This window comes from Corvus cornix, chromosome 19 (genome assembly GCF_000738735.6).
Source record: "Corvus cornix cornix isolate S_Up_H32 chromosome 19, ASM73873v5, whole genome shotgun sequence".
NCBI lineage: Eukaryota > Metazoa > Chordata > Aves > Passeriformes > Corvidae > Corvus > Corvus cornix.
In genome coordinates this window covers 5,144,118-5,165,746 of record NC_046348.1, presented here as the reverse complement: position 1 = coordinate 5,165,746, position 21,629 = coordinate 5,144,118, and the positions used below count along the sequence as shown (strand labels likewise).

General features: G+C 57.0%; 2 protein-coding genes across 5 annotated transcripts in view; one reads left to right on the top strand and one right to left on the bottom strand.

The window, feature by feature from the left end:
- The window catches only part of LOC104691103 (NADPH--cytochrome P450 reductase), a 28,542-nt gene extending 15,220 nt beyond the window's left edge, over positions 1-13,322 (top strand). For 3 of the 4 annotated variants that reach the window (XM_039562870.1, XM_039562869.1, XM_039562871.1), the window contains 14 exons: positions 3,344-3,392; positions 4,209-4,337; positions 4,751-4,900; positions 5,718-5,842; positions 6,721-6,810; positions 7,265-7,363; positions 7,978-8,094; positions 8,810-8,928; positions 10,001-10,182; positions 10,308-10,457; positions 10,964-11,231; positions 11,699-11,844; positions 12,029-12,114; positions 12,337-13,322. In XM_039562870.1, coding sequence (XP_039418804.1) covers positions 3,344-3,392; positions 4,209-4,337; positions 4,751-4,900; positions 5,718-5,842; positions 6,721-6,810; positions 7,265-7,363; positions 7,978-8,094; positions 8,810-8,928; positions 10,001-10,182; positions 10,308-10,457; positions 10,964-11,231; positions 11,699-11,844; positions 12,029-12,114; positions 12,337-12,481 — 1,855 coding nt within the window. In that variant the 3' untranslated portion in view covers positions 12,482-13,322. Of the gene's footprint in view, positions 1-489; positions 835-3,343; positions 3,393-4,208; positions 4,338-4,750; positions 4,901-5,717; positions 5,843-6,720; positions 6,811-7,264; positions 7,364-7,977; positions 8,095-8,809; positions 8,929-10,000; positions 10,183-10,307; positions 10,458-10,963; positions 11,232-11,698; positions 11,845-12,028; positions 12,115-12,336 lie in introns of those variants that run through there. The other variant, XM_039562872.1, reaches the window with a different exon arrangement.
- A 721-nt stretch (positions 13,323-14,043) lies between these two features.
- Positions 14,044-21,614, bottom strand: TMEM120A (transmembrane protein 120A). Its single transcript, XM_039562873.1, has 12 exons — positions 21,515-21,614; positions 19,395-19,513; positions 18,819-18,935; positions 18,319-18,378; positions 17,554-17,649; positions 17,210-17,299; positions 16,789-16,854; positions 16,585-16,646; positions 16,303-16,395; positions 15,613-15,677; positions 14,943-15,011; positions 14,044-14,860 (listed from the first exon to the last, which is right to left on the bottom strand). The coding sequence occupies exons 1-12, from the start codon at positions 21,587-21,589 to the stop codon at positions 14,747-14,749; spliced, it is 1,026 nt and encodes a 341-aa protein (XP_039418807.1). The 5' UTR covers positions 21,590-21,614; the 3' UTR covers positions 14,044-14,746.
- Between the last annotated feature and the right edge of the window lie 15 nt (positions 21,615-21,629).

Here is a 21,629-nt window from a genome sequence, read left to right as displayed (position 1 = left end):
CCCCCTCTTTAGCATTGTTTGGGACAGAAACTGGCTTATCTCTATTCTGCAGCTATGCAGAAATCCATTCCCTGGTACTTGTAGGGCTTCCTGTGGCAGGAATTGCTCCAAGTCCTTAGCCTGATTAGCTCTCTGCTGCCTGTGTGTGTGAGAGAGACCATCTCTAATTTAATTTAATGGGATCCTATGCAAAACAAACTCCTTTGAGCTGCCTCCGTAATGGCACTGCCATAGTTACCCGAAGCGTTGCTCACGCAGTGTCTGGAATCGTTTCATTCAGCTATAGCATCAAGCTTTTTTTTCCTTTTCTTTTTTTTCTTTTTTAAGAATATATATAAAAGCAGCTGTGATATAAACAGTTTCCAAGGGAACAAGGCTGGGGGAGGGTTTTGTGTCCCGTCCCCCTGCTCCGCGCGGATGGGAGAGGGACGTGTGCTGCGGAGGATCCTGGGAGGTTTCATTCTCCACTCCTAATTCCTTTCTGCCACTGCTGCCAGATGTTGCAGTTTCTCAGGACTGTGCAGATCCACTCAGTAACTTCCAAAGCCCCACCACGAGGACTGGAGTGGACAGGACCACTCCTGCTATGACCCGTGCTGGGACCTTTTGTGCTGGCTCTCTTCTTCTCAACAAAAGGCTGACGCTCGGTTTTAACGCCCAGGAGGAGCAGAATGGAAAGGCTTGTGTGCGTGTGGCTCCAGAGCTAAGTTAGATCCGTCCCCCCACAGCTCCCCTTGCAGACACACGGCTGCCCTGGACTCTTTGTCTGCCTCCTCCCTGCCCGGCCATGGGCTGTGTGTACTCGGCCCCGCGGGAAGAGCCGGCCATGGCCAGGTGAGTTACTCTGCCCGACGGGCTGGCGGGATCCTTCCAGCTCCAAAGCTGGGTGGAGTGGGTGCCTCCTCCCTCTGCAACAGGAGGAGAAGGAAAGGGAGAGGCTCTGCTTGGAAGCAGGCTGCTCCAGAGGAGACCCTGCTGTCGGTGCTCGGTTTCTCTGCAGCATCCAGACTGCATCCTCACTTCTGGATGGATCTGTGCTTTCAGCAGGAAAGCCATGAGAACAGGAGCTTTCTGAAGGAGAGGTGTTCAGCTGAGACAGACTTTGGTGTTGGGAGCTTCCTCCCCTGTCTTTTTTTTTTTTCTTTCTCCTGAAACTAAAGTGACAGAGAGCCTTGGGAGTCACTTGTGCTGTGGGCCCTCACCAAGTGTGGGAGAGCTGTACAAGCTACAGACTCACTCTGACAATGGGGTTAATCCCCTTCCCTCCACCCAATGCTTCTTCTCGTGCTTGTAGCTGCTACCCTGAGCTGTCTAAGCTGTAAGAGCAGTCCTTGCTGAGGACAAACTTTCTCTTCCAAGTTTCCCTGGCAGTGCAGTGAAAATGAGTGTCGTTTAGTGCCTTTAGTGCCTGTGCTTTTTCACTGCTCAGATTTTCAGGCCACCCTGATGAAGCAATTTCAGGGAGTTGTGTAGTCCTTTTTTATAAAGCCAGGCTCATTATTTCTTCTGTATCTGAGCCACAGCCTTTTCTCCACCACTCACTTTGGTGTGGGGTTGCCTCCTTTGAAAACAGACGAGCTCCATGTGCTGCACCCTTTTCTCTTCCAAAGGGAGCTTGCTGAAAGGATCTAAAAACTTTTCTTTTTCTCCTCCTTTAAAAGCTTTTTGTTTAGTAGTTGACCCAAGTGTTGTTTTAATTGGATCTCATTTGCAGAGGGCAGGAACTAAAGAAGTTCACCAAGGAGCCAAAAACTAAGTGAGAGCCTTGTCTTGAGAGCTCTCCCGAGTCCCTGTCCTTGGCTGCAGCGTGGGCAGGGCTGGGGCTGCTCCCTTAAGATATTTGTGATATCCCAGTTCCCAACAGGGGACAAATGACAACACGGGGAGACTGTTACCTGCTGAGAGAGCCAGGCAGGGGCGTGAAGCAGCTCTCTTGGGAGCATGGCTGCCTCAGGGAGCTTTTTGGGGTTGGCTTTGCTTGTCCTTTGTGTGTGCTTTTCTCTTTTGTTTGAGACTGTTGGTGCTCAGAGCTGTCAGGCCCAGTTATGGAGCTCCTTGATCCCTTTGGGTAGGAAGGGGTGCTCGAAGGGATGTTTTATGACCGTCCCCCACCCTGGTGCTCTGCATGTGTGTGCTCTCCCAAATGCCTCTCAGCACATCTGCAGGATCCCTCCCTCTGGGCTACAGAGCTGAGGAAACTGTTAGCAAGCTCTTCACATTCTCACATGGGCTGGAGCCAAAACCATTTGTTTTTTGCCTGGAGGCTTCTCTCTTCCCACAGGAGACCCGGCCTTGGCCTTGCATTCTTCCATTGTGAAATGGGAATGGGTCCCACGTTCCTCTTCCCTGCTTACCGAAGTTTTGGTGGGGAGGACAGCAAGGGAGCTCCTGGCCTTGCCTGCTGTGAAAAGCTCCCAGCACCTAATCTGACTGTAGCTATGGTCACCTCTGCTTGTGAGGCTCCCAGGGTCCCCAGGGCCGGGTTGTTTTCACTCCATGACACTGAAAATCCAAAGATGTGCTAAGGATAGCAAAGCTCTTCCTGCTCCTTCCCTAACAGGGCAGCCACAGCAGTGGGAATCCCTACCTCCATGTTTGTGGCTCTGCTGTGGTTTGTCCCCCTTCCAAGCTAGGGAAAGCCATGTCCATCCAGTAATGCAAATGTTCTGTGCAGGAGATCTGTCCTGGGAATGGGAACCCGCCTCCAAAGGACCTCAGCTGGCAGTGGTTGCCTTGCCAGGAGCTCTGTGGGTCTGATCAGCTGCATGTGTCTGCTCCACAGGGCTCTCCAGCTCTGGGGCATGCTGTTTTGAGGCTGAAACAGCAGATTTTTAGCCCTGTTTGACTTCAGGTTTGGGGGATGTGTCCTGGGGGAGCATGGCTCAGGACTGATCCTGCATGCCCATGGGGGTGTGGGAAGCAGGGAGCAATCCCTTCCCTTCTCTCATACCATATCTTAGCCCCTGAGACTTATCTAGAGACCTGTTCCTGTGAGATCCTTTAACCTGCTCAGCTGTGAAACCTTTCAGGGCAGTTGATAAAGGTTTCTTGGTGGGCAGGGCTGAGTGCCTGGGCTTTTCCTGTGGGAAGATTCACTGATGGGAGTCAGGCAGGGGCTCAGCTTTTCCCTTCTGCTCCGAGTCCCTGCTCCGTGGTTGTGTGCAGAAGCCCTGTGGATGAGTGATGGCCATCCCTGGGGCAGGGTGAATAACAGTGGTCAGTGGAGATTCACACCCTTTTGGGCAGCTTTCCTGAGGTCTGGAGGCCACTTTTTCCCCACTTGCTTATTCCTGACCTCAAAAATGAATGTGCTCATCTGAAAAGAGTTCCTCTTGTCTTTCAGAGCAGCTCCAGTGAGAGACAGCAGCTTCATCGAGAAGATGAAGAAGACGGTAAGCTGCTTGTTCTGGGAATGTGGGGGAGCTCATGCCCATGCCAGTTTGCTCTGGAGACTGTCAGCAGAAGGATTTGGTTTGGATACAGACACATGCCTGCTGCAGAGAGCATCCAGAGGAAATCTGTGTGAGCAGCCAGGAATAGCTCTTTTAGTCTGTGCCTGAGAGTTGTTCTTAAGAGAAGAAATTAAAGTGAAAATTCGGTGGAAAAAAATAATGTAATATGAGATCAAAGTCAGGAGGGAAATGGCAGAGACTTTAAAGTCATTGGCTGGCAGTTGTTTATCTGTGTGGTTGGTTCCCAAACTGGCTGGCTGTGGAATGGGAATTGTGGTACACAGAACTGTCAGCTTTTGACTCTGCTGGTCTGGACATAAGAGGAAGCAGAGGAAGAAGCAACGGCTGGATGCATTTTCTGTTGGACTTCAAAGTAGCTGGCTTGTGGCAGAGCAGGAGCTCTGGTGCTTAGGCACTTGCTCAGAGCCTTTGGCAAGTTCTGCCTTCTCATCCAGGGTGTCCCCTGTTTCCAGGAGTCACTCCACAGCCTCAAAGTTGAGAATAAATCTGGAAGGTTTATTCTTTGCTTTGGGTTTTAGTCTGACCTGAGCCTCCCCTCTGAGTCATGTTCTCATTAACAGTTCAGCCTTGAGTTTTCTGCCAAACCCTTGGAGTCCTGCACAGGCTCAGACTCCTGGTTGCCTTTAGGTTGCAGTCCAGGATTCCTGATCCCAGGCATTTCCTTTGTCTGTACTTCATCCACGCATTTGCCAAATGACTAATCACCATTTAAAAAGGATTTTTCTTTCTCTCCAGGGCCGAAATATAGTGGTTTTCTACGGTTCCCAGACGGGCACAGCAGAGGAGTTTGCCAATCGCCTCTCCAAAGATGCCCATCGTTATGGCCTCCGGGGCATGGCAGCAGATCCAGAGGAGTATGACCTGGTAATTTAGCCCTGAACAGCCTTGGGATAGTAACAACCTTTCAATGCCCTCTAAAAAAATAACAATGACCTTGGCCAAAGGATAATTGGCTTTTTAGTAGTGTCATCTAGGGGAGAAAGGATCAGCCTGAGAGATGCAGATACGGGCTCGGTCCTTGCCATTCTACCTTCTCCTGCTCCCTTAAAGCCTTGCATGGAAAATCCCATTGCTTTTCTGGTGGGGTAGATATACTGACTTGCAGTCCAGTGAGGGTGGTTGGCTTTATTTTCCCTGCCATTTTGGGTGGCTTTGACCTTTCCCAGCCCCTTCTGTAAACGTGTGGTGCTGTTCACACACCTACACTGAGGGAATAGGAATTGCCCAACAGCCACATTGTGGGATCCTTGAAGATTCCTTCTTTCCTTTGGTTGCAGTCAGACCTGAGTCGCCTCTCTGAGATTGACAAATCCTTGGCTGTGTTCTGCATGGCCACCTATGGAGAGGGGGATCCCACGGACAATGCCCAGGATTTCTACGACTGGCTGCAGGAGGCCGATGCCGACCTGTCGGGTCTCCGGTTTGCAGTAAGTGGCCCCATTCCAGCTTTTGGGTTGCATTTGGGCAGAAAGGCCAAGAGCCCTCCAGTGTGGCCTGGGGAGAGGCCCAACACGATGTCTGTGCCTTGTGTACCTTGTCTGGGATGAGGTCCCTGCTGTCTTCCTGCCCAGGCTTTGTGGACACTTGCAAATGTACATCTGGAGGCTTTAAATGCAAATGTCAGAGTTCTCTCTCCACCCTCTAAATCATGAGGGCTTCCTGGTATAAACAGCCCCAAACAGCCCTGCAGGCACCGAATACAAGTCTAAATGAGCTACAGGCTGCTGCTGCTCTTCAGAAGCTAATTGAGCAGCCCAGGGCCAGATCTTCTCCCACAGATTAAGTCACTTGGAGGAATGTGTAGCTCTCTTCCTGTGCTGAGCTGAATAACTGGCTGAGAAACAACCACCTCACCTAAACCCTGGCCAAATTCCTCAGGCAGCATAATAATTGCAAATGAGAATAAAATCCACTGGTGGAGATGTGAAGCTGCTCTGTGCGAAGCAGTGAGCAAACATTTACTGCGTGGTTTGTGGGAGGCAAAGGCCAGCAGTGGCTCTCCAGGCTGTCCCACGAGGAGATGTGCAGGAGCTCTTGGAAGTGCATCCAGCCTCAGGGGAGGTGCTGGTGCTTCCTAACCACACACTCTGCAGTGGTAGATTCTTACTTGAGAGCTGATGGGGAGCTGGGAGAGGTCTCGCTGTCTTTCTTCAGCATCCTTTGCTGGGTGCTACTTGGCTGGGTGATAATGGATGAGGAGAGTCCACCTCCTGTTTCTCTGTGCTCATGAGTGTTCCCTACCAGGTCTTTGGGCTGGGGAACAAGACTTACGAGCACTTCAATGCCATGGGGAAGTACGTGGACAAGAGACTGGAGGAGCTCGGAGCCCAGCGCATCTTCGAGCTTGGGCTGGGAGATGACGATGGCAAGTGAGTGCCTTGGGGTGAGGGGCTGCTCAGAGCTGGCTGAAAGCATCTTGGAAGGGGCCTTGACAGGGAATTGGTTCTACTACCGAGGCAGAAATAAACTCCACAGGGCTCCTTGTTGGGGTTGGCACGTTTTTGAGCGTGTGTCTGCTGTCTCTCCCACAGTCAGATCCCTGTGCACAGGGAGTATCCGAAGGGATCCTGTGTCTGGGAAATCCCACATCAGCTTTAAATGCCCATGCCCGTGGGTACACACAGGAGCAGGCTTTGCAGCCTCCTCTGCCCTTGCCCTGCTGCAGCTCCATGGCTAACCCAGCCTGTGTGGATAAACTCGCCCATCCCAGTGAAGGAGGCAGATTAATCTCCTTGGGAAGCATTTTATGGTGGGAAGCAGCAATTTTCCAGCTCAGACAATAATATTTTCTTTTTTTTTTTTTACCTCTTTGTGCTCACTTGAGCACCTTGGGACATTACATCGACCTGTGGCTCTACCTCTAAGGTCTTCAAGGCCTTATGGGAGGGATATGCCATGTATGGAAAGCTCTGAGCCCAGAAAAATTAGCAGTGCCATGGTGGAATCATGACCTTTTAGGAAGGTCACCTGATGGGTGGACAATAGGGAGCTGAGTTTTTTAAAGACTGAGCCTAAATATCAAAGCCTTCCTTGGCAGACCTGGTGAAGGGAGGGGTGTCTGGTGTAGCAACAGTTCCCACTCAGTGCTCTGCCAGCACTTTCCTGGTGATCTGTGGGCATGATCAAAGGTGCCTGGGTCTAAGGCAAATGCCTTTTCCCCCAGTGATGGGAGGAAGACCAAAGGGATCTCAGATGGCTCCTCTGGGAATGGGGCTGGGTTATTGACTCTCTCTTCTGCCCTGGCTAGCCTGGAAGAAGACTTCATCACCTGGAGAGAGCAGTTCTGGCCAGCAGTGTGTGAGCACTTCGGGGTGGAGGCTACAGGAGAAGAGTCCAGGTGGGTTTGGGAGCAGCTCCTTTGGGGTGTCAGAGACTGGCCACCTCTGACTGGTGGCTGTGCTGTCAGCCCTGGGCTGCTGTTCCCTTTCCTCTGCCTTGCCTCCCCTTCCAGACTTGAGGAGGGCATGAGTGAAGTAGAACAGGGATGTTTGGCCTGAGCCCATCCAGGTGTGAGTTTGAGCCCAGCTCTGGGTTCCTGTTCTGAGTGGGGAGGTGATGGGTTTGGTTCCTCTGGGGATGGCTGTGCTGGTTGTGAGGCTCCAGGGAGGCTGAGGGTTCCCCTTGCTTTGGGTTTTCTGCAGTCTGCCTGGTCCCTCATGTCTCGAGAGGGGCAAAGGGCTGGGATTTGCATTTGTTTTTGAGCTGCAGCAAATCCAGCAAAGGAGATGATGGTTCCAGCTGTACCTCGTGGGTTCCAGTTTGATTTTTTTCTCTCCCTTTTCTCCCTCCAGCATCCGGCAGTACGAGCTGGTGGTGCACACAGATGTGAACATGAACAAAGTCTACACGGGGGAGATGGGCCGGCTCAAGAGCTACGAGAACCAGAAGCCGTGAGTGCCACACCCCCTGGGCAGGGTGTACATGGGGCAGGTCTTGGCTGATGGCTCCTTGATGTGTTTCTAACAATCAAGTGCCATTTCTGCAGCACAGCAGGTCTCTGCCCAAGAGAAATGGGCTCAGATCTCCAGTGGGACTCTGAGATTCCCCAATTAATGAATCATTCGTGGTGAGGAGGTGGCTCTATGTGCTGTTTGGCTGCTACATCCACAGCATCTGTCCTGAGCCTTTCCTTGCCTGGAATGGCTAGTGCATGATGGCTGCTGGCAGTATTGCTGTGGGGAGATGAGCTTTAAAAATTCATTCCAGCCTGAAATATTCCTTTGAGATGTTGTGACAGTCCCTCCAATCCAGTTCTGTGTCATGTGTTCTTAATGGGGCAGAAGCTGTTGACTGCTGGGCTGTGCTGAGAAGGAAAAGGACCTGTTTTCTGTGCCAGTGTGGGGAGCAGCAGATCATAATTTGGTGTGTGCTGTGGTGCAGTGTGCTTTGGAACAGGAACCACATCATGGGAGCCTGCTCTGGAGGCAGAGGGAACATGCCTGGATACAAGGAGCTCCATGAGCCTGCAGGAGAGTAACCAGAGGGCCTTTGTCTTTCCTTCCAGCCCGTTTGATGCCAAGAACCCCTTCCTGGCTCAGGTTACAGAGAACCGCAAGCTGAACGAGGGTGGAGAGCGACACTTGATGCACCTGGAGCTGGATATCTCCAATTCCAAAATCAGGTAGTTCCCTGGAGGAGACTACTCCTCTGTTTTGTCAGGAGCAAAGAACAAGGATGTGCCACCAGCCTCATCCAGCACTTCAGAAGGGGACCTTGCTCCTTTAAACTGCCCCTCTGGGCTTCTGTAGCAGGCACCCCCTGTCAGGACTTGCTCCCACCTTTTGCACTGCTTTGGGTCCATCCCACACCACATCCCTGTCCTACCTGAGCAGTCTCAGTTGCAAGAATTCTCTAGGAGTCACTCAATAAATGAGAGGGCAGCAGAGCTGTGAGAGAAGGGAGAGCTGGGCATTGCTCTTGCCTGTGTTTGCCTGGCTTAGGTGTACAAGCATGAGGGAATAAAGCCTTGTTCTTAAAACCCTCTCACTGGCTCAAATTCCTTAAATTGTTAGGAAGTTGTGAATCCAGGTGGCTTAACATAACAACTGCAGAGGTTTTGAGGAGCTTTGCTCTGTTCTGTCAGGAAATTAACCTGTCCTTACTGGAACTCTGGCAAAACTGCTGTCACCTGGGAGGTCCCTTGTAAAAACCCTGGGAAACCGTGATCCCACAGTGTCACTGCTGGCTCTGTGGATGCTGATGGTGCAGGTCCTGGGCATCAGACCTCAGTGTTGTCCTGCTGCCTCTTGCACCAGCCGCCTTGTCTTCTGGCTGAGCTGCTAGGGGTGGTCAAGAAGTGGTGCGGGTGTTGCACGTGCTCTCCTGCTCTCTGCCAGGTACGAGTCCGGGGACCATGTGGCCGTGTACCCAGCCAACGACTCCTCCCTGGTGAACCAGATCGGTGAGATCCTGGGCACAGATCTGGACACTGTCATGTCCCTAAACAACTTGGACGGTGAGTATGGATGACCCCTAAGGGTCAGCAGTTCTCCTTCAGCTGTGGCCTCTGTCCTTCACCCTAAGATCCCATGGGGCACCTCCAGATGTCCTGTGGCCACTCTTCACTGCAGGGGCTCAGAGCCTGCTTGCTGAGAGCAGCTGAAGTGGGTCAGTTGTGAAATGTGCTTAGTGAGCCCATTCAACAACAAATTATGTAACAGCACACTCCTAATTACGGAGCATCAGCCCACCAGAGCATCCTTCAGCAGCCCCAGAGCTCCTCAGAGCCCTGAGTGAGATGTTCTTGTTCAGTGCTGGGAGGAGGCACAGGCTTGGGGGCTGAACTGCCAGGAGGGAGCACTTGTGCTGATCCAAAGAGCTCTTTCCTGGGCAGCATTCCCAGCAGAGCCAGCCTCTGGCAGGAGGGAGATGGCAGCTGCTGCCCATCGCACTCCTGGAGCAGCACAGCCCGACCTGAGGCATCAAATGAGCTGGCCCAGAAGCTTGAGAGTGCTCTGGGTTTCTAGAGAGGAAGTGGATTTAATGCACTGCTGGAGCCTGTGGCCCCCTGTGCAGTGTCCTGTGCTGTGCAGCCTCACGCTGTCGTTCCTGTCCCTTACGGACCTCTCAAGGCTGAGCAGAATGGCTCCAGCCTTGACCACTGGCACAGCTGTATGTGGCTGACAGAGCCTAAGGACAGTTTTGAGGCCAGATCTGATGGAGGTGTAAGTGCCTGAGGCCAAATTAGCCATGGAGGGGAGCCCCTGCTTAGCCTGGGGGTTTGCTGGGCTGTGCATGGACATCTCGGGGCAGGGAGCCCGTTGAGGAACCCAGGGCGTATTTTTTGCTGCTGAACTGTCAGGCAGCATCTGTGAAACACAAAATGGGCTACTGGGAGATGCAGCTGCCTGGGGAGGGAGGTGATTCAGTGTGGAGCTGGGGCTGTGACCCACAGGCTGCTCTCTCCTCCCTGAAGCCCACTCTGCTCTGTCTCCAGCCCTTACTGTGTCGCAGCCGGCGCAAAACCTCTTAACATAACAGCGTGAGGTGGATGATTTTAAATTTTTCTTTCTCTCCCACTTCTCCAGAGGAATCCAACAAGAAGCATCCCTTCCCTTGCCCCACATCGTACCGGACAGCCCTGACTTACTACCTGGACATCACCAACCCTCCCCGCACCAACGTCCTGTACGAGCTGGCCCAGTACGCCACGGACGCCAGCGAGCAGGAGCGCCTCCGCAAAATGGCCTCGTCCGCTGCCGAGGGCAAGGTGGGAGCACTGCCCTCCCCAGCTGGGCTGAGCTGGGTGCTGGGGGATCCCCAAAAGGCACCCGGAAAGCCGAGGGGGTGTTTGCCAGCCGTGTGGGGAGGTTGTCATGCCCTGTTTGCCTGCAGGCGCTGTACCTCAGCTGGGTGGTGGAGGCCCGCAGGAACATCCTGGCCATCCTGCAGGACATGCCCTCCCTGCGCCCCCCCATCGACCACCTGTGCGAGCTCCTGCCCCGCCTGCAGGCCCGCTACTACTCCATTGCCTCCTCCTCCAAGGTGGGTGTGCTTCCAGCAGGGAATGTGGCTGTGGAGGGACCGCTTCAGCTGCAGCTGCTCTCAGCTGGGGTCTGGGCACGGCGAGCTTCTCCTGGTGACATTTGCTGTGAGAGGGGCAGGTTTAGTGATGTCCGTGCATGGAGTTATCCCAGCTTCCACAGGGTCTGTGGAGAGTCCCACGCTGTGCCAGCTGTGCTCTGATACCATCACACTCCCTGCAGCCCTGCTCCTCTTTGCCCGTTTGCCTGGCAAGGTGGCATTTTAGGGGCTGGTCAAAAGTCACTCCTTGTGCCTGAAGCCCTGAGGTTGTTGGCAATATCCAGGGAAGCTCAGTGGCCCCATGATGAGTTGAGGACAAGACAGAAGCCCCCTGAGGAGCATGCAGGGAGGAATAGCTGTCCCAGTGTTAATGTTAGGATAAACTTCTCCCCATTCCTGGCACAAGGAAGCAGTGTGGGGTTGCCAGGGCTCCTTTTCTGCCTGGTGCCAGCATCTCTTCCTTGCAGGTTCATCCCAATTCCATCCACATCTGTGCCGTGACGGTGGAGTATGAGACCAAGACGGGCCGCCTGAACAAAGGGGTGGCCACCAACTGGCTCAAGAACAAGGTGCCTGACCAGAACGGGAGCAGCTCCCTGGTGCCCATGTACGTCCGAAAGTCGCAGTTCCGGCTGCCCTTCAAGCCCAGCACACCCGTGATCATGATCGGGCCGGGCACTGGCATCGCCCCCTTCATCGGCTTCATCCAGGAGCGGGCCTGGCTGAAGCAGCAAGGTGAGTGCCCAGGAGCTCCCCTGGGGGCTGGAGCTGCTGCAGGACTCAGTGGGTGCCTCCAAGGTGCAGCTTTGCTGCTCCTGTTGCTGGTGGGCCCAGCCAAAAGTAGAGAGGTGGGGCGGGGTGAACAGCAGCCGAGTGGTTTTGCCCACAGGAGGATGCTTGGTCCTTCTCTTGGCCTTGGAGGATGCTTGGGGGTGGATAGAGCTGAGACAGTTCTGTGACATCTGCCACCACCACACCTCCGAATAACCACAGTCAAGTCACTCAGACTCAATTCTGAAGCCTGTGGCCACTTCTGGGAATCAGTCTGGAGCTTCCCCTTATAACCAGAAGCCCCATCATGCAGCTCTGTGAGCCCAGGGGAGGGGAGAGCACAGGGCTGGGGGCTGCTGGGAGTGGCAGGACAAGGGGGGAGGGGGGAGGGGACAGCACCTGGGGCTGACAGGGGCTGTGTGACCCTGCAGGCAAAGAGGTGGGTGAGACGGTGCTGTACTATGGCTGCCGCCATGAGCACGAGGACTACCTGTACCGGGAGGAGCTGGCCCGCTTCCAGAAGGAGGGAGTCCTCACCCAGCTCAATGTGGCCTTCTCCAGGGACCAGGCTGAGAAGGTACCATGCTGTTTCCCCTGCCGCTTATTCCTGCTGCCCATCCCATCCCATGGCAGGCAGGAGCACCCAGCACTTCCCCTGTTTCCCAGAGCCGTGAGCACAACCTTGGCTTCCTTCCCCCTCCACAGCCTGTGGTGTGGGGGCTCTGCTCCTCTCTCCTCACTCCCACCGTGTTTCCTGCCAGGTTTACGTCCAGCACTTACTGAAGAAGAACAAGGAAAACGTCTGGAAGCTGATTGACGAGGGAATGGCTCATATCTATGTGTGTGGGTAGGTCTGGGGGCAGGACAGGGATTTGGGGACAATGTTCCTATTGTCAGGAAAAGGAGCGACTCAGTTTCCCCAGCTGTGCCTTACAAGCCCTGGGAGGGTTATGCTGTCCTGGTTGAGAGGAGGGTGGGGGGCTGGGGTGAGCACAGCCCCGTGCAGGGCAGGAGGTGCCAGGGCTCTGTGGCTCTGCCGTGGTGTCTCACTCGCGCTCCCCATTTGCAGCGACGCCCGGAACATGGCCCGGGATGTGCAGAATGCCTTCTACGAGATCGTGTCCGAGTTCGGGAACATGAGCCAGCCCCAGGCCGTGGACTATGTAAAGAAACTGATGACAAAGGGCCGCTACTCCCTGGATGTGTGGAGCTAAGAGCGGGGCTGGCGGGGCCGGGGAGAGAACGGGTCCCCAGGCGCAGGCCGGGGGAGCTGGGCAGTGCCTGCTCGCCCACGGCTGCTGTGGGTGACGGTGTCGTCCCCAGCCCGCAGCTACCCCGGTGTCACTCCCAACCCCTCCTGGGCCCCAGCAGCCCCTCGGGGCAGGCTGTGGAGCCAGGGGGTGGAAAAGGTTGAGAGGGGCAGGGGGGTAGCTCCGGCTGCTGTCTGGGTGCCACCAGCACCTCAGGGTGCACCCCGTGGCACCAGCGTTTGCCGTGAGGCCAGGGGCATCAGGGACACAGCCGCTGTGGGGCAGGAGGGATGGACACACTGCCAGGGAGCTCCGGGCTCCTTCCCTGAGCACAGGTGTTGGGCTGGAGCCCACCCTGGCCTGCAGGGACAGCAGAGGGGTGCGGGGGCTGTGCTCGGGTTGCGCTTGAGGCTGTGCCTCCCTCCTGCCACCCCAGTGTGCCCGACTGTAGGGTGTGGGGCTGGCAGCTGGCTCTGGGCACAGAGCTGTCCCATGGCCCCACCACATCCCGCTCCATTCCCGCTCCAGCATCAGCGGGAAGGGGGTGGCTCCTTTTCCCTCGGGAACACGCCCGGTTTGGGAGGCGGGGTCTCCATCGGGCCCTGCTCGCTCCCCTGAGCCCAGCCCCTCCCTCATGCCGTGTACGGTCATTTTTTAAATACTGTTTTTATTTTGAACATCTTTGTGATTTAATCGGGGGGGGGTGGGGGGGGGAAACCAACAAAAAACCTAGACTTTCAGGCTCTCCAATGATTGTAAATTATTTAAATACATTTGCCCTTGGAATAAAAATACTGTGTCTGGAGTTTGCTTCCTGCATTCTCTCTGCTCAGCCAGAGGGAAGAGGGAGGCAGGAGGAGCAGTGGGTGATAACTGAGAGGAAATTTGGGGATGCGGTGGCAGCTCTGGGTTTAGGTGGGGGCAGCCCCTCCCCTGAGTGCTGGGCTCTGGGAGGGGAGGGAGGATGGCAGTGGGGGGCTCTGGACTGGGGTGCAGCTGTGCCCGACCTGCGCTTTGGTTCTTCCAGAGTGCTGCTTCTCCCAGTGCTGGTACAGCTGGTACAGGGTGTCTCTTCCCCACCTGCAGGTCCTGCTGGGCTCCTTAGGTGGCCACAGCTTGTGCAGGCTGGGGTGCTGCAGGAAGGAGCCCCCACCTGCACCCCAGGCTGGTGGAAGGGCACAGGGAGATGACTTTTCATAGAATCATGGGCTCATTTAGGCTGGAAAACCCCTCCAAATCATTGAGTCCAACCCTTAACCCAGCACTGCCAAACCCACCACTCAACCATGTCCCCAACTGTCACATCTACGTGGCTTTTAAATCCCTGCCGGGATGGTGACTCCACAGCTGCCTCTGCCAGGGCTGGACAACCCTTTTATGTGACATTTTCCTTAATACCCGATCTAAACCCCCCCGGTGGAACTTGAGGCTGTTTCCTCTTGTCCTGTTGACCCCCACCTCCACCTTCCTTCCAGGGAGGTTGTGCCAGGACCCACTTCCCGATGAACCAAAGCCGCAGAGCAGAGTGTGGAAGCTGTTCCCAGACTGTCCCGGTGCCCCGGGGCAGCTCCTTCCCTTTATTTCCACATGTGCACCCTCAGGAGATGCCAGCCCGGGGTGCTGCTTGCACAGCTCCAGCAGGAGGCCTCAACCAGGCTCCTGCTGCTCCCACCCCTCCCATGCCCCAGCTGCCCCTTCCCTGCGGATTGGAGGCGAGGGAAGAACTGGGGCACAGCTGGAATCCAGGGCTGTGCACAGCCCCAGTGCCCTGGGAGTGACAAGGCTGCCCCAGGAACTCTGCCTTCAACTCCCAGGGGCTGCCCTGGGTGCAGGCTGGGGGGAAAAGGGGCAGCCTCGAGCACCCCAGGAGCTGCGTGAGGCAGTGCCTGGACGCTGCCTTGTCCCAGGGGCGTGGGGAGCACCAGTGTCCAGAGAACATCCCAGTACAAGGGAGAGGAGTGGCTGTCCCAAGCAATCCTGCTCTTTGGGTGTGGAAGGCAGCCAGGACAGCAGGTGCAGGGTGCTACTGACTCCAGGTGAGTGACTCTAGCACGGATCCAGCCCCATGGTGAGCACATGGACTGTCCAGGAGCAGGCCCCAAGCTCTGTCCCACACGCAGGCCTCGAAGGAATGGGATGAGACGCCAGAGTCCGGACGGAATCAAGGAGATGGGGATAGGGGATGGAGCCAGTGGGGAGAAACAGTCCAGGCCCCCACACTGCCCCACTTCAATTCTCCTTCGTGTCCTTGTTCTTGTTCTGAATCTTCTGGTGGACGACGCGGAGGGTGGTGAAGAAGTTGCCCAGGAAGAGGATGAAGAAGGGGAGGCCGCACATGAGGACCTGTGGGAGGACAGGCAGGAGGCAGCAGGAGCGACCTGCCTGGGGCCACCCCCTCCCAGGGCATTCCCAGGAGCCTCCTTACCTGCCACTCCTTGCACTCAGGGTGCTGGATCATGCGGAAGAGGGTGATGGCGTTGTAGAGCTGCCAGAACTGCAGGAGAGAGGGGATTCAGGGGCCTTGCTGCTTTCAGAGGCTCAATCCCAGGCTGATGCTCACCCAGCTGCTACCTCTGAGTGTAAACCCCACACTGACCTTGTGTGAGGACAGTGAAACCCCACCCAGGCTCAGGGCCAGAGGGGCTTGTTCCCAGAGAACCCCAGCCCTGGAACATCTCCCCTGTTCCAGGCCAGCTGGAGCCCAAGGGCCATGAGGAAGCCTCAGACCAGCCTTTGGCCATCGACCTCAACCATCTGGCTGAGGAAGGACTTGATCCTTCGCAGCAGCAGCTCCAAGCTGGAGCTCAGAAGGGCTTTGGAAAAGCCTTGGAAGGGTTCTCAGCTCAGCCCCTCTGCACTTGAGCACATAGCAGAACCACCCCAGCTCCTCCCTGTCTCACCTCCCAGGTGGGTGCCTGGGAGGGAAAGGCTCAGCACTTGTTGGAAGTGTTTCCCTGCCCCACCATCCCGTGTCACATGGCTGTGGCAGCCTGTGGGGCCTGTGCCACGTCCAGGCCACTGAGCACAGCCGGAATGTGGCACATCCCGCTGCCACCCGAGGCTCTGGCATCATGCAAGGATGGGTGCAGCCTCACCTGCCCAAAGAAGAGGAAGGGAAGCAGGAACGTGAGGCCTCTCCACATCCAGGACTGGAAGCCCTCTGCAAAGGACGAAGGTTTTTGTGAGGACCTGGAATGGGCTGGTGGAGAGGGGATGGAGCCCAGCTCCTCCAGAGGTGGAGGACAGGGAGATTCAGTGCCCACACTGTGCCTGGCTGGGAAGTTCCTGCCATTCCAGCCTCATTGTGGGCACTGGTGGGGGGGACAGTGGCAGGGACTCCTCATCCAACACAGGCCTCTGGGCTCCAGTGAGCCAGCCCTCAGTGTCACAGGGGCCGGGGCGGTGGCAGCCCTCAGTGCATGGGGCGTTGGAGGACGTCTCATGTCTGAAGGAGCTTCCTGGGGAAAGCTTGGATGCCCAGAGCCACATCCACAGCCACCTCACATCCTGAGGGAGCCAGCTGTGGGCTGGTGGTGCCAGCAGAGCAGGAGGAGGGGGACAGTCAGCCTGTGGGGTGGTGCTGCCCTGTGGGAGATGCTGCTCGGGGAGCTTTGGTTTGACTTGTAGCTTTTACTGTTCCTGCCACTGATAAAAGTGACCTCAAACCAAAGTGTCACCGTTTCCTTTAGTGGAACCCACAGATCCCAGCCAGCTGAGCACTGGCCTGGAGCTGGGAGGAGGCTGCTGGCAGCCTGAGACCACCAGCAAGGGGACACCCCACTTACCCACGGTCAGATCCATGTTGTGCCTCTCCCCCAGTGCTCGCAGCCGGTACAAGCACCCGCTCTGGTAGTAATACTGCAGGAACTGCACAAAGCCTGCAAGGAGAGTGTGGCTGCTGTCAGCAGCTGCCCAGGGATCGCCTTCAGCCTCAGCATCATCCCACAAAGGCCACCTGAGCTGAGAGCTGTGAGCAGCTGCAGCTGGGTCTCTGCATGCTGCAGAGCTCTGCAGGTGCTCAGCACCTGAGGCTCAGTGCCTGTCCCAACACATGTGGCAGCACTTACTCTGGTACATGGAGAAGGAGAGAAACTGGTTCCTGAACATCTGGTACATGAGCCCATCTGGCCTGTGGAGAGAAGGTGCTGGCTGGGGAATGTGGGGCAGGGAGGGGACAGCCAGCCCTGCCTGTCCCACAGCCCCTATGGCCCCTTGGCCAGAGCTGCCCATAGCCCAGGCAGCCCCCCACGGGACAGGGGACACAGACTTACCATGTCAGCATGACACCTGAGAGGAAGGTGGAGATGTAGTGATGGAAAACCCACCAGCCTTTGATCCTGGAGGGTGGACACAGAAGTGGTGTCAGGTCTGGAGCGTGAATCCAGAGCCAAAAGCACCCCAGGAGAGTGCAGCAGCCCAGCTGCAGCCACCCCACAGCTCCCAGGGCTCGTTAGGAAATGGAGCAGGACCCAGGGCCTCGGGGCCAGGCAGCACCAGGGCCCTTCCAGCTCCACCTTCCTGCACCACCTCCACACGGGAGGTTCCTCCTGCCCCCTCCTGCAGCTCCCAGCAGGGTTTGCCACACACCCTGAGTAGGAGGGAGCTGCTCCCCTGTGATGGGCCCCAACTCCCCCAGCCCTGCAGAGAAGGCCCAGCCCGCTGCACGCCCCTCCCCAGGCCCAGGGGACTCACTTGGAGCCGTTGTTGATCAAGATGCTCTCGCGGATGGTGAGGGTGCAGTAGTACCACACCAGGAGGAAGTTAAAGACGGCGTCTGTCACCCTGGGTCACACAGAGCAGGGTGTAAAGGCACGTGCTGGGGACACAGGCACCGTGACAGCCCGTGGGACACCCACCCCCCAGGGCAGAGACCTGCTCCTCATCACCCACCATGGCCACAAAGGCCACCTCACCTCCAGAGCAGTGTCCAGATGCTTTATCAGGATCTCCTGTTCAGCTCTGGCCATTCCAGGATGGGAGAAAAGGACAAGGGGGCTCTGGGAGGAGATTTCTGCCCAGCACCAAGCCAGACTCACCTGGAGTTGAGGAGGAACCGACAGGAGAAGGAGACAATGAGTAGGATGATGGTGAGGTAGAGCTTGAACTTCTCATACTCATCTTTATATGCAAACCTGCAGGGAAACACAAGGACAGCCTTGGAGCAAGGGGGCTGCTGGAAGTTTGTGTCCTCCCATCCCACCTGGCTGGATAGAAGCGATGTTCTGTTGGGAACTTCTGGGACACACTCGGGAAAAGCCTTGCCTTGGGGGCATTTCTGAGACCAGAGAGCACCAGGCTGCTTCCACACAGCTGGGATACCTTTGAGCACCCCAGTGGGTGGCCCTGGTGGGGAAGCTGGGCAGACTGGGATCTGCACAGGTCTCCAGGGGGAGGATTGGGGAACAAAGGGGACACAGGCTCCTGGCTGGGCACCTCTGCCATGGGTAAGGCTCTCACAGGCCCAACCCAACTTCTGGTGTTTCCCCAAGGGAAGAGGAGGGGACTACACTTTCTGTCTGTCCTGGAAGTCCCTAACAGGGTGGAAACATGGACACAGCTTAGGTGAAGCATCCTATTAACTCATCAGCACTAATGGTCCATCCCAGCCCAGTGGCAGCAACATGAGGGGGAGCCCAGAATTTGGCTGATTCTTGGGAAACGATGCAGAAAACAGCTCGGGAAGGGAATCTACACCAGGTGAGCCAAGCCAGCCCCGTGTCTGCCCAAGAGGAGCTGCTGCTCCTGGTGCCAAGGGGATCCCAAGCCAGGAAAATCAGAGGTGCAGCGAGGAGGGGCCGTACTTGGCCTGTTTGCTGAGCAGCGTCACGTTCACGTTGCCGAGCACCAGACTCAGGTACAACCTGGGGAGAGAGCAGAGCGTTAGGATGGGGACCTGCCTGTGGAGCTGTCCCCTCTTGTGCCACCAGCGGGGCCAGGGATGAGCCAGGAATGAGCCCCCAGGTGTTTCCACTCAGAGCTGCCAGGCACAAACCCCCTGGAATCCCCTCCCACAGGCAGGGGAATGGGTGGGAGAGCACACACCCCACCTCCCACAGGCACTGGGGTGTTCACCGGGGCTTCCCCTTGAGCACAACCACTGCCCCAGGGTGGGTGAAGGCCATGAGCAGGAAGAGGAGTGAGGGGCAGCACTGCTGGCTCCTGCCCAGGCATCCTTGGGGAGCCCAAGTGGAGCAGCACAGCTGTGACACCGCCAGGAGCAGGGTGACAGCTCTGGGGTCTGTGCCTGTGGGGATGTGGAGGGTGGCCCTGGTGTCCCACGCGGAGCTGAGGTGCCTCTCACCCGTTCTTCTTTGGCAGATAGGCCTCCATCTCAAAGAACACGTTCTGCCTCTCTTTAATCAGGCTCTGGGTCTCTTGGATGGACGCTTCCTGCTCGGGAGTCGCTTGGCCTTTGCATCTGGGGAGGGAACACAGGCGCTGGCATCAGGAGAGCCTCTGTAATGTGATCAGCACGTGCTGGCACTCCACAGGTGACTGGCTAGGGCAAGGACACCCCAAGGACAGGGAGGGTGGATGGGAGGCAAGTCCACAACTCCATCTGCAGGGCGAGCTCCTCTATCAGGCTGGGATGTTGCCCAAGAGAAGGGAGCAAGGTGAGGCCAGGTGTGTCTCTCAGCCTCAGGAAGGATGGGGAGAGCTTTGTGCAGGAGGGGAGCACTTCATGGTACCTGCAAAGCCCTTGCAAGCTCTGAACTGCAAACGGGGCACAAATCAGGGCAGAGGAAAGAGGGGCTGGGGAAGATCAGCCTCCCCACAGCACTTGGCTGCAGAGGTTTGCATTTGAGACATGAGGTGAGCTCAGCAGCCCCATCCTTGCTGCTCTCCCCTCCTATGCTGTCACAGAGCACTGACTCACTTTTTGAGGGAGAGCGACAGCTCCTTCAGCCGCTTCTTTTGCCGGGCGATGGAGCTGGAGATCCCATCCTGGAGCTTGGTCAGCTCCTCGAGTTTCTGCTTGTACAGCTTGTGGTTGTCCTGGGAAGGAGAGACCATCACGCATTAGAGCTGCCTGCCCAGACGCCCCTGTCCTTGGGTCCTCTATGATGCTTCTGTTAAAAAACATCCTTAATTTCACCTGTGCAGCTGCTGGGGGAGAGGAGGGGTGGCTGAAGAAGGCCAGGTGTGTTTGGGGACAGCCTGCAGCCAGCCCTGCTTCCATGGGGATGCCCACCCCCAATCCCAAGCAGGCTATCCACAGGATGTTCCCATGTTTGGGACACCAATGACTGCACACAGCAGATAGGAAAGATTTGGGAATAAATGCTGTTTGGGCCAGGGTACAACTGTGGCAAGAGCAGTGCCTCTGAGTGCTGGGACAGGATGAGCAGCTCTTTGTGCTTCCAGGTCTCTCAGCCCCAGCTCGTGGCCTTGGGGCTCTACCTGAGCACCCTTGGGAAGCTGGAAGGAGCCTGTCAGTGAGCTGGACAAAGAGGACGGGCTCCCAGCAGGGCTGCAGCCAAGTGCCCCGTAACCCAACCGCACCTGGATAAGGCTGGATGCATTTCTCCACTATATTTAGTAAGGAAAGAGGAGAGCTGCTGGATCAATGCTGCTGCTTGTCCAGGTCAGCTGGAAAACAGCCTCACCTTGGCCACAGCAGCCTGGACACCACCTCCAGCAGGGAACTACAGGCTGCTCACAACAACCCTTGGACTAGACCTTGGCACACACAAGTTTTAACCTCTGTAGCTCTTATCAATCACTCAATCACTGGATCTTAAAAGCTGTTCCCAAAGGAGAAAGGTGAAACCGAGAGCAGAGGGAAACCTTCCCCCTCTGGTGACAAGCAGAGGCAAGGAAGGAATGAATCCCAGATAGTCCCGGCTCCACAGCAGTGATTTATGTCCCTGATTTATCCCAGGACATTCCCTGCTTGACCATCAAGCTTTCCTTCTGCCATCTAGAGCCACCTCCTTCTGGCTCTGGAGTTAACTGTGAGCAAGTGGCTTTTGTGACAAGTCCTTCAGCTGTGCCAGCATCGGCGCTCCACGCTTGGAGACAGCCTGGGTCAGGAGCCACCCCGGGAGAGGTTTCCAAAGGGAAGGGCCGGCGCTGCGTGGCTGCACGCAGGGCTCGAAGTGGGTGACCCGGGACATCCACGCAACCCTTATGGAGCAAGAGGAGGTTTCTCAAAGCCTCCCTTGCCCCAGATCTGGGCACAGCAGCGACGTGTCCGCAACAACATCCGCTTCGCCCCGCTCCCGAGGGGGAAGGAGGGGGAAAGGGAACGGGTGCAGCTGCAGCCGAGTGACCTGAGCGGCAGCAGGAGATGGTTGGCCAACCTTTCCCTTGGGTGACCCTGTGTGAGCTGAACCCTGCCCACTCCTTCCCCGGCAAGGCAGCGCCCTGGGGATTACACAAAGCAGATGGAAGCACCTCTGATACCAGTCACCTTCCTGGCACGGAGCTCCCGGCCAGCCCCGGCGGTGACAGGGTATGGCAGTCGGGACAAGGTGCCTGGCCGAAGCGTGCTTGGGCTCCGGGAGACCTGGGCTCCGCTGGCCGCTTTCCCTGCGGGGCTGGCTGGCTCCGGGCTGCCTGGAGCAGGGCTGAGAGGAGCGATAAGGAGTGAAACGGCATCTGCGCACCCAGTCCGGCCGTGCCACGCCAGGCAGTGCCGCTCCCTGCTCGAAACCGGGAGATCTGAGGTCTCCACGCCACGTCCACGGCGGGCCGGGGCATCAGACCGGGGCACCCGCTCTTAGCGAGCCCCGTGCCCTGGCACAGCCTGGCACCCCTGCCCTGCTCCGAAACGCTTTGCCCCAAGGCACAAGGCTCGTACCCGAGGGCTGGGACACGGCGGGGAAAGCACCCGGACTCCAGAGGAGAGAGCCCGGCTGCCCGCGGTACCCGCTGGGGATGCTGCGGGACACCCGCGGGGGATCCCCCACCCCGCTGCCGGTAACCCCGGCGTGCCCCGCTCGGCCGGAGCGCTCCCTCGGCCCCTGCCCGGGGGTGTCCCGGGCCCGGTGGTACCTGGATGCGCTGGTAGCCGTCCTGCAGCTCCTCCCACTCGCGCAGGCACTCGGCGAGCGAGGCGCCCCAGGCCATGGCGGCGATGGCGGCGGCGACCGGCCCGGCCCGGCCCGCG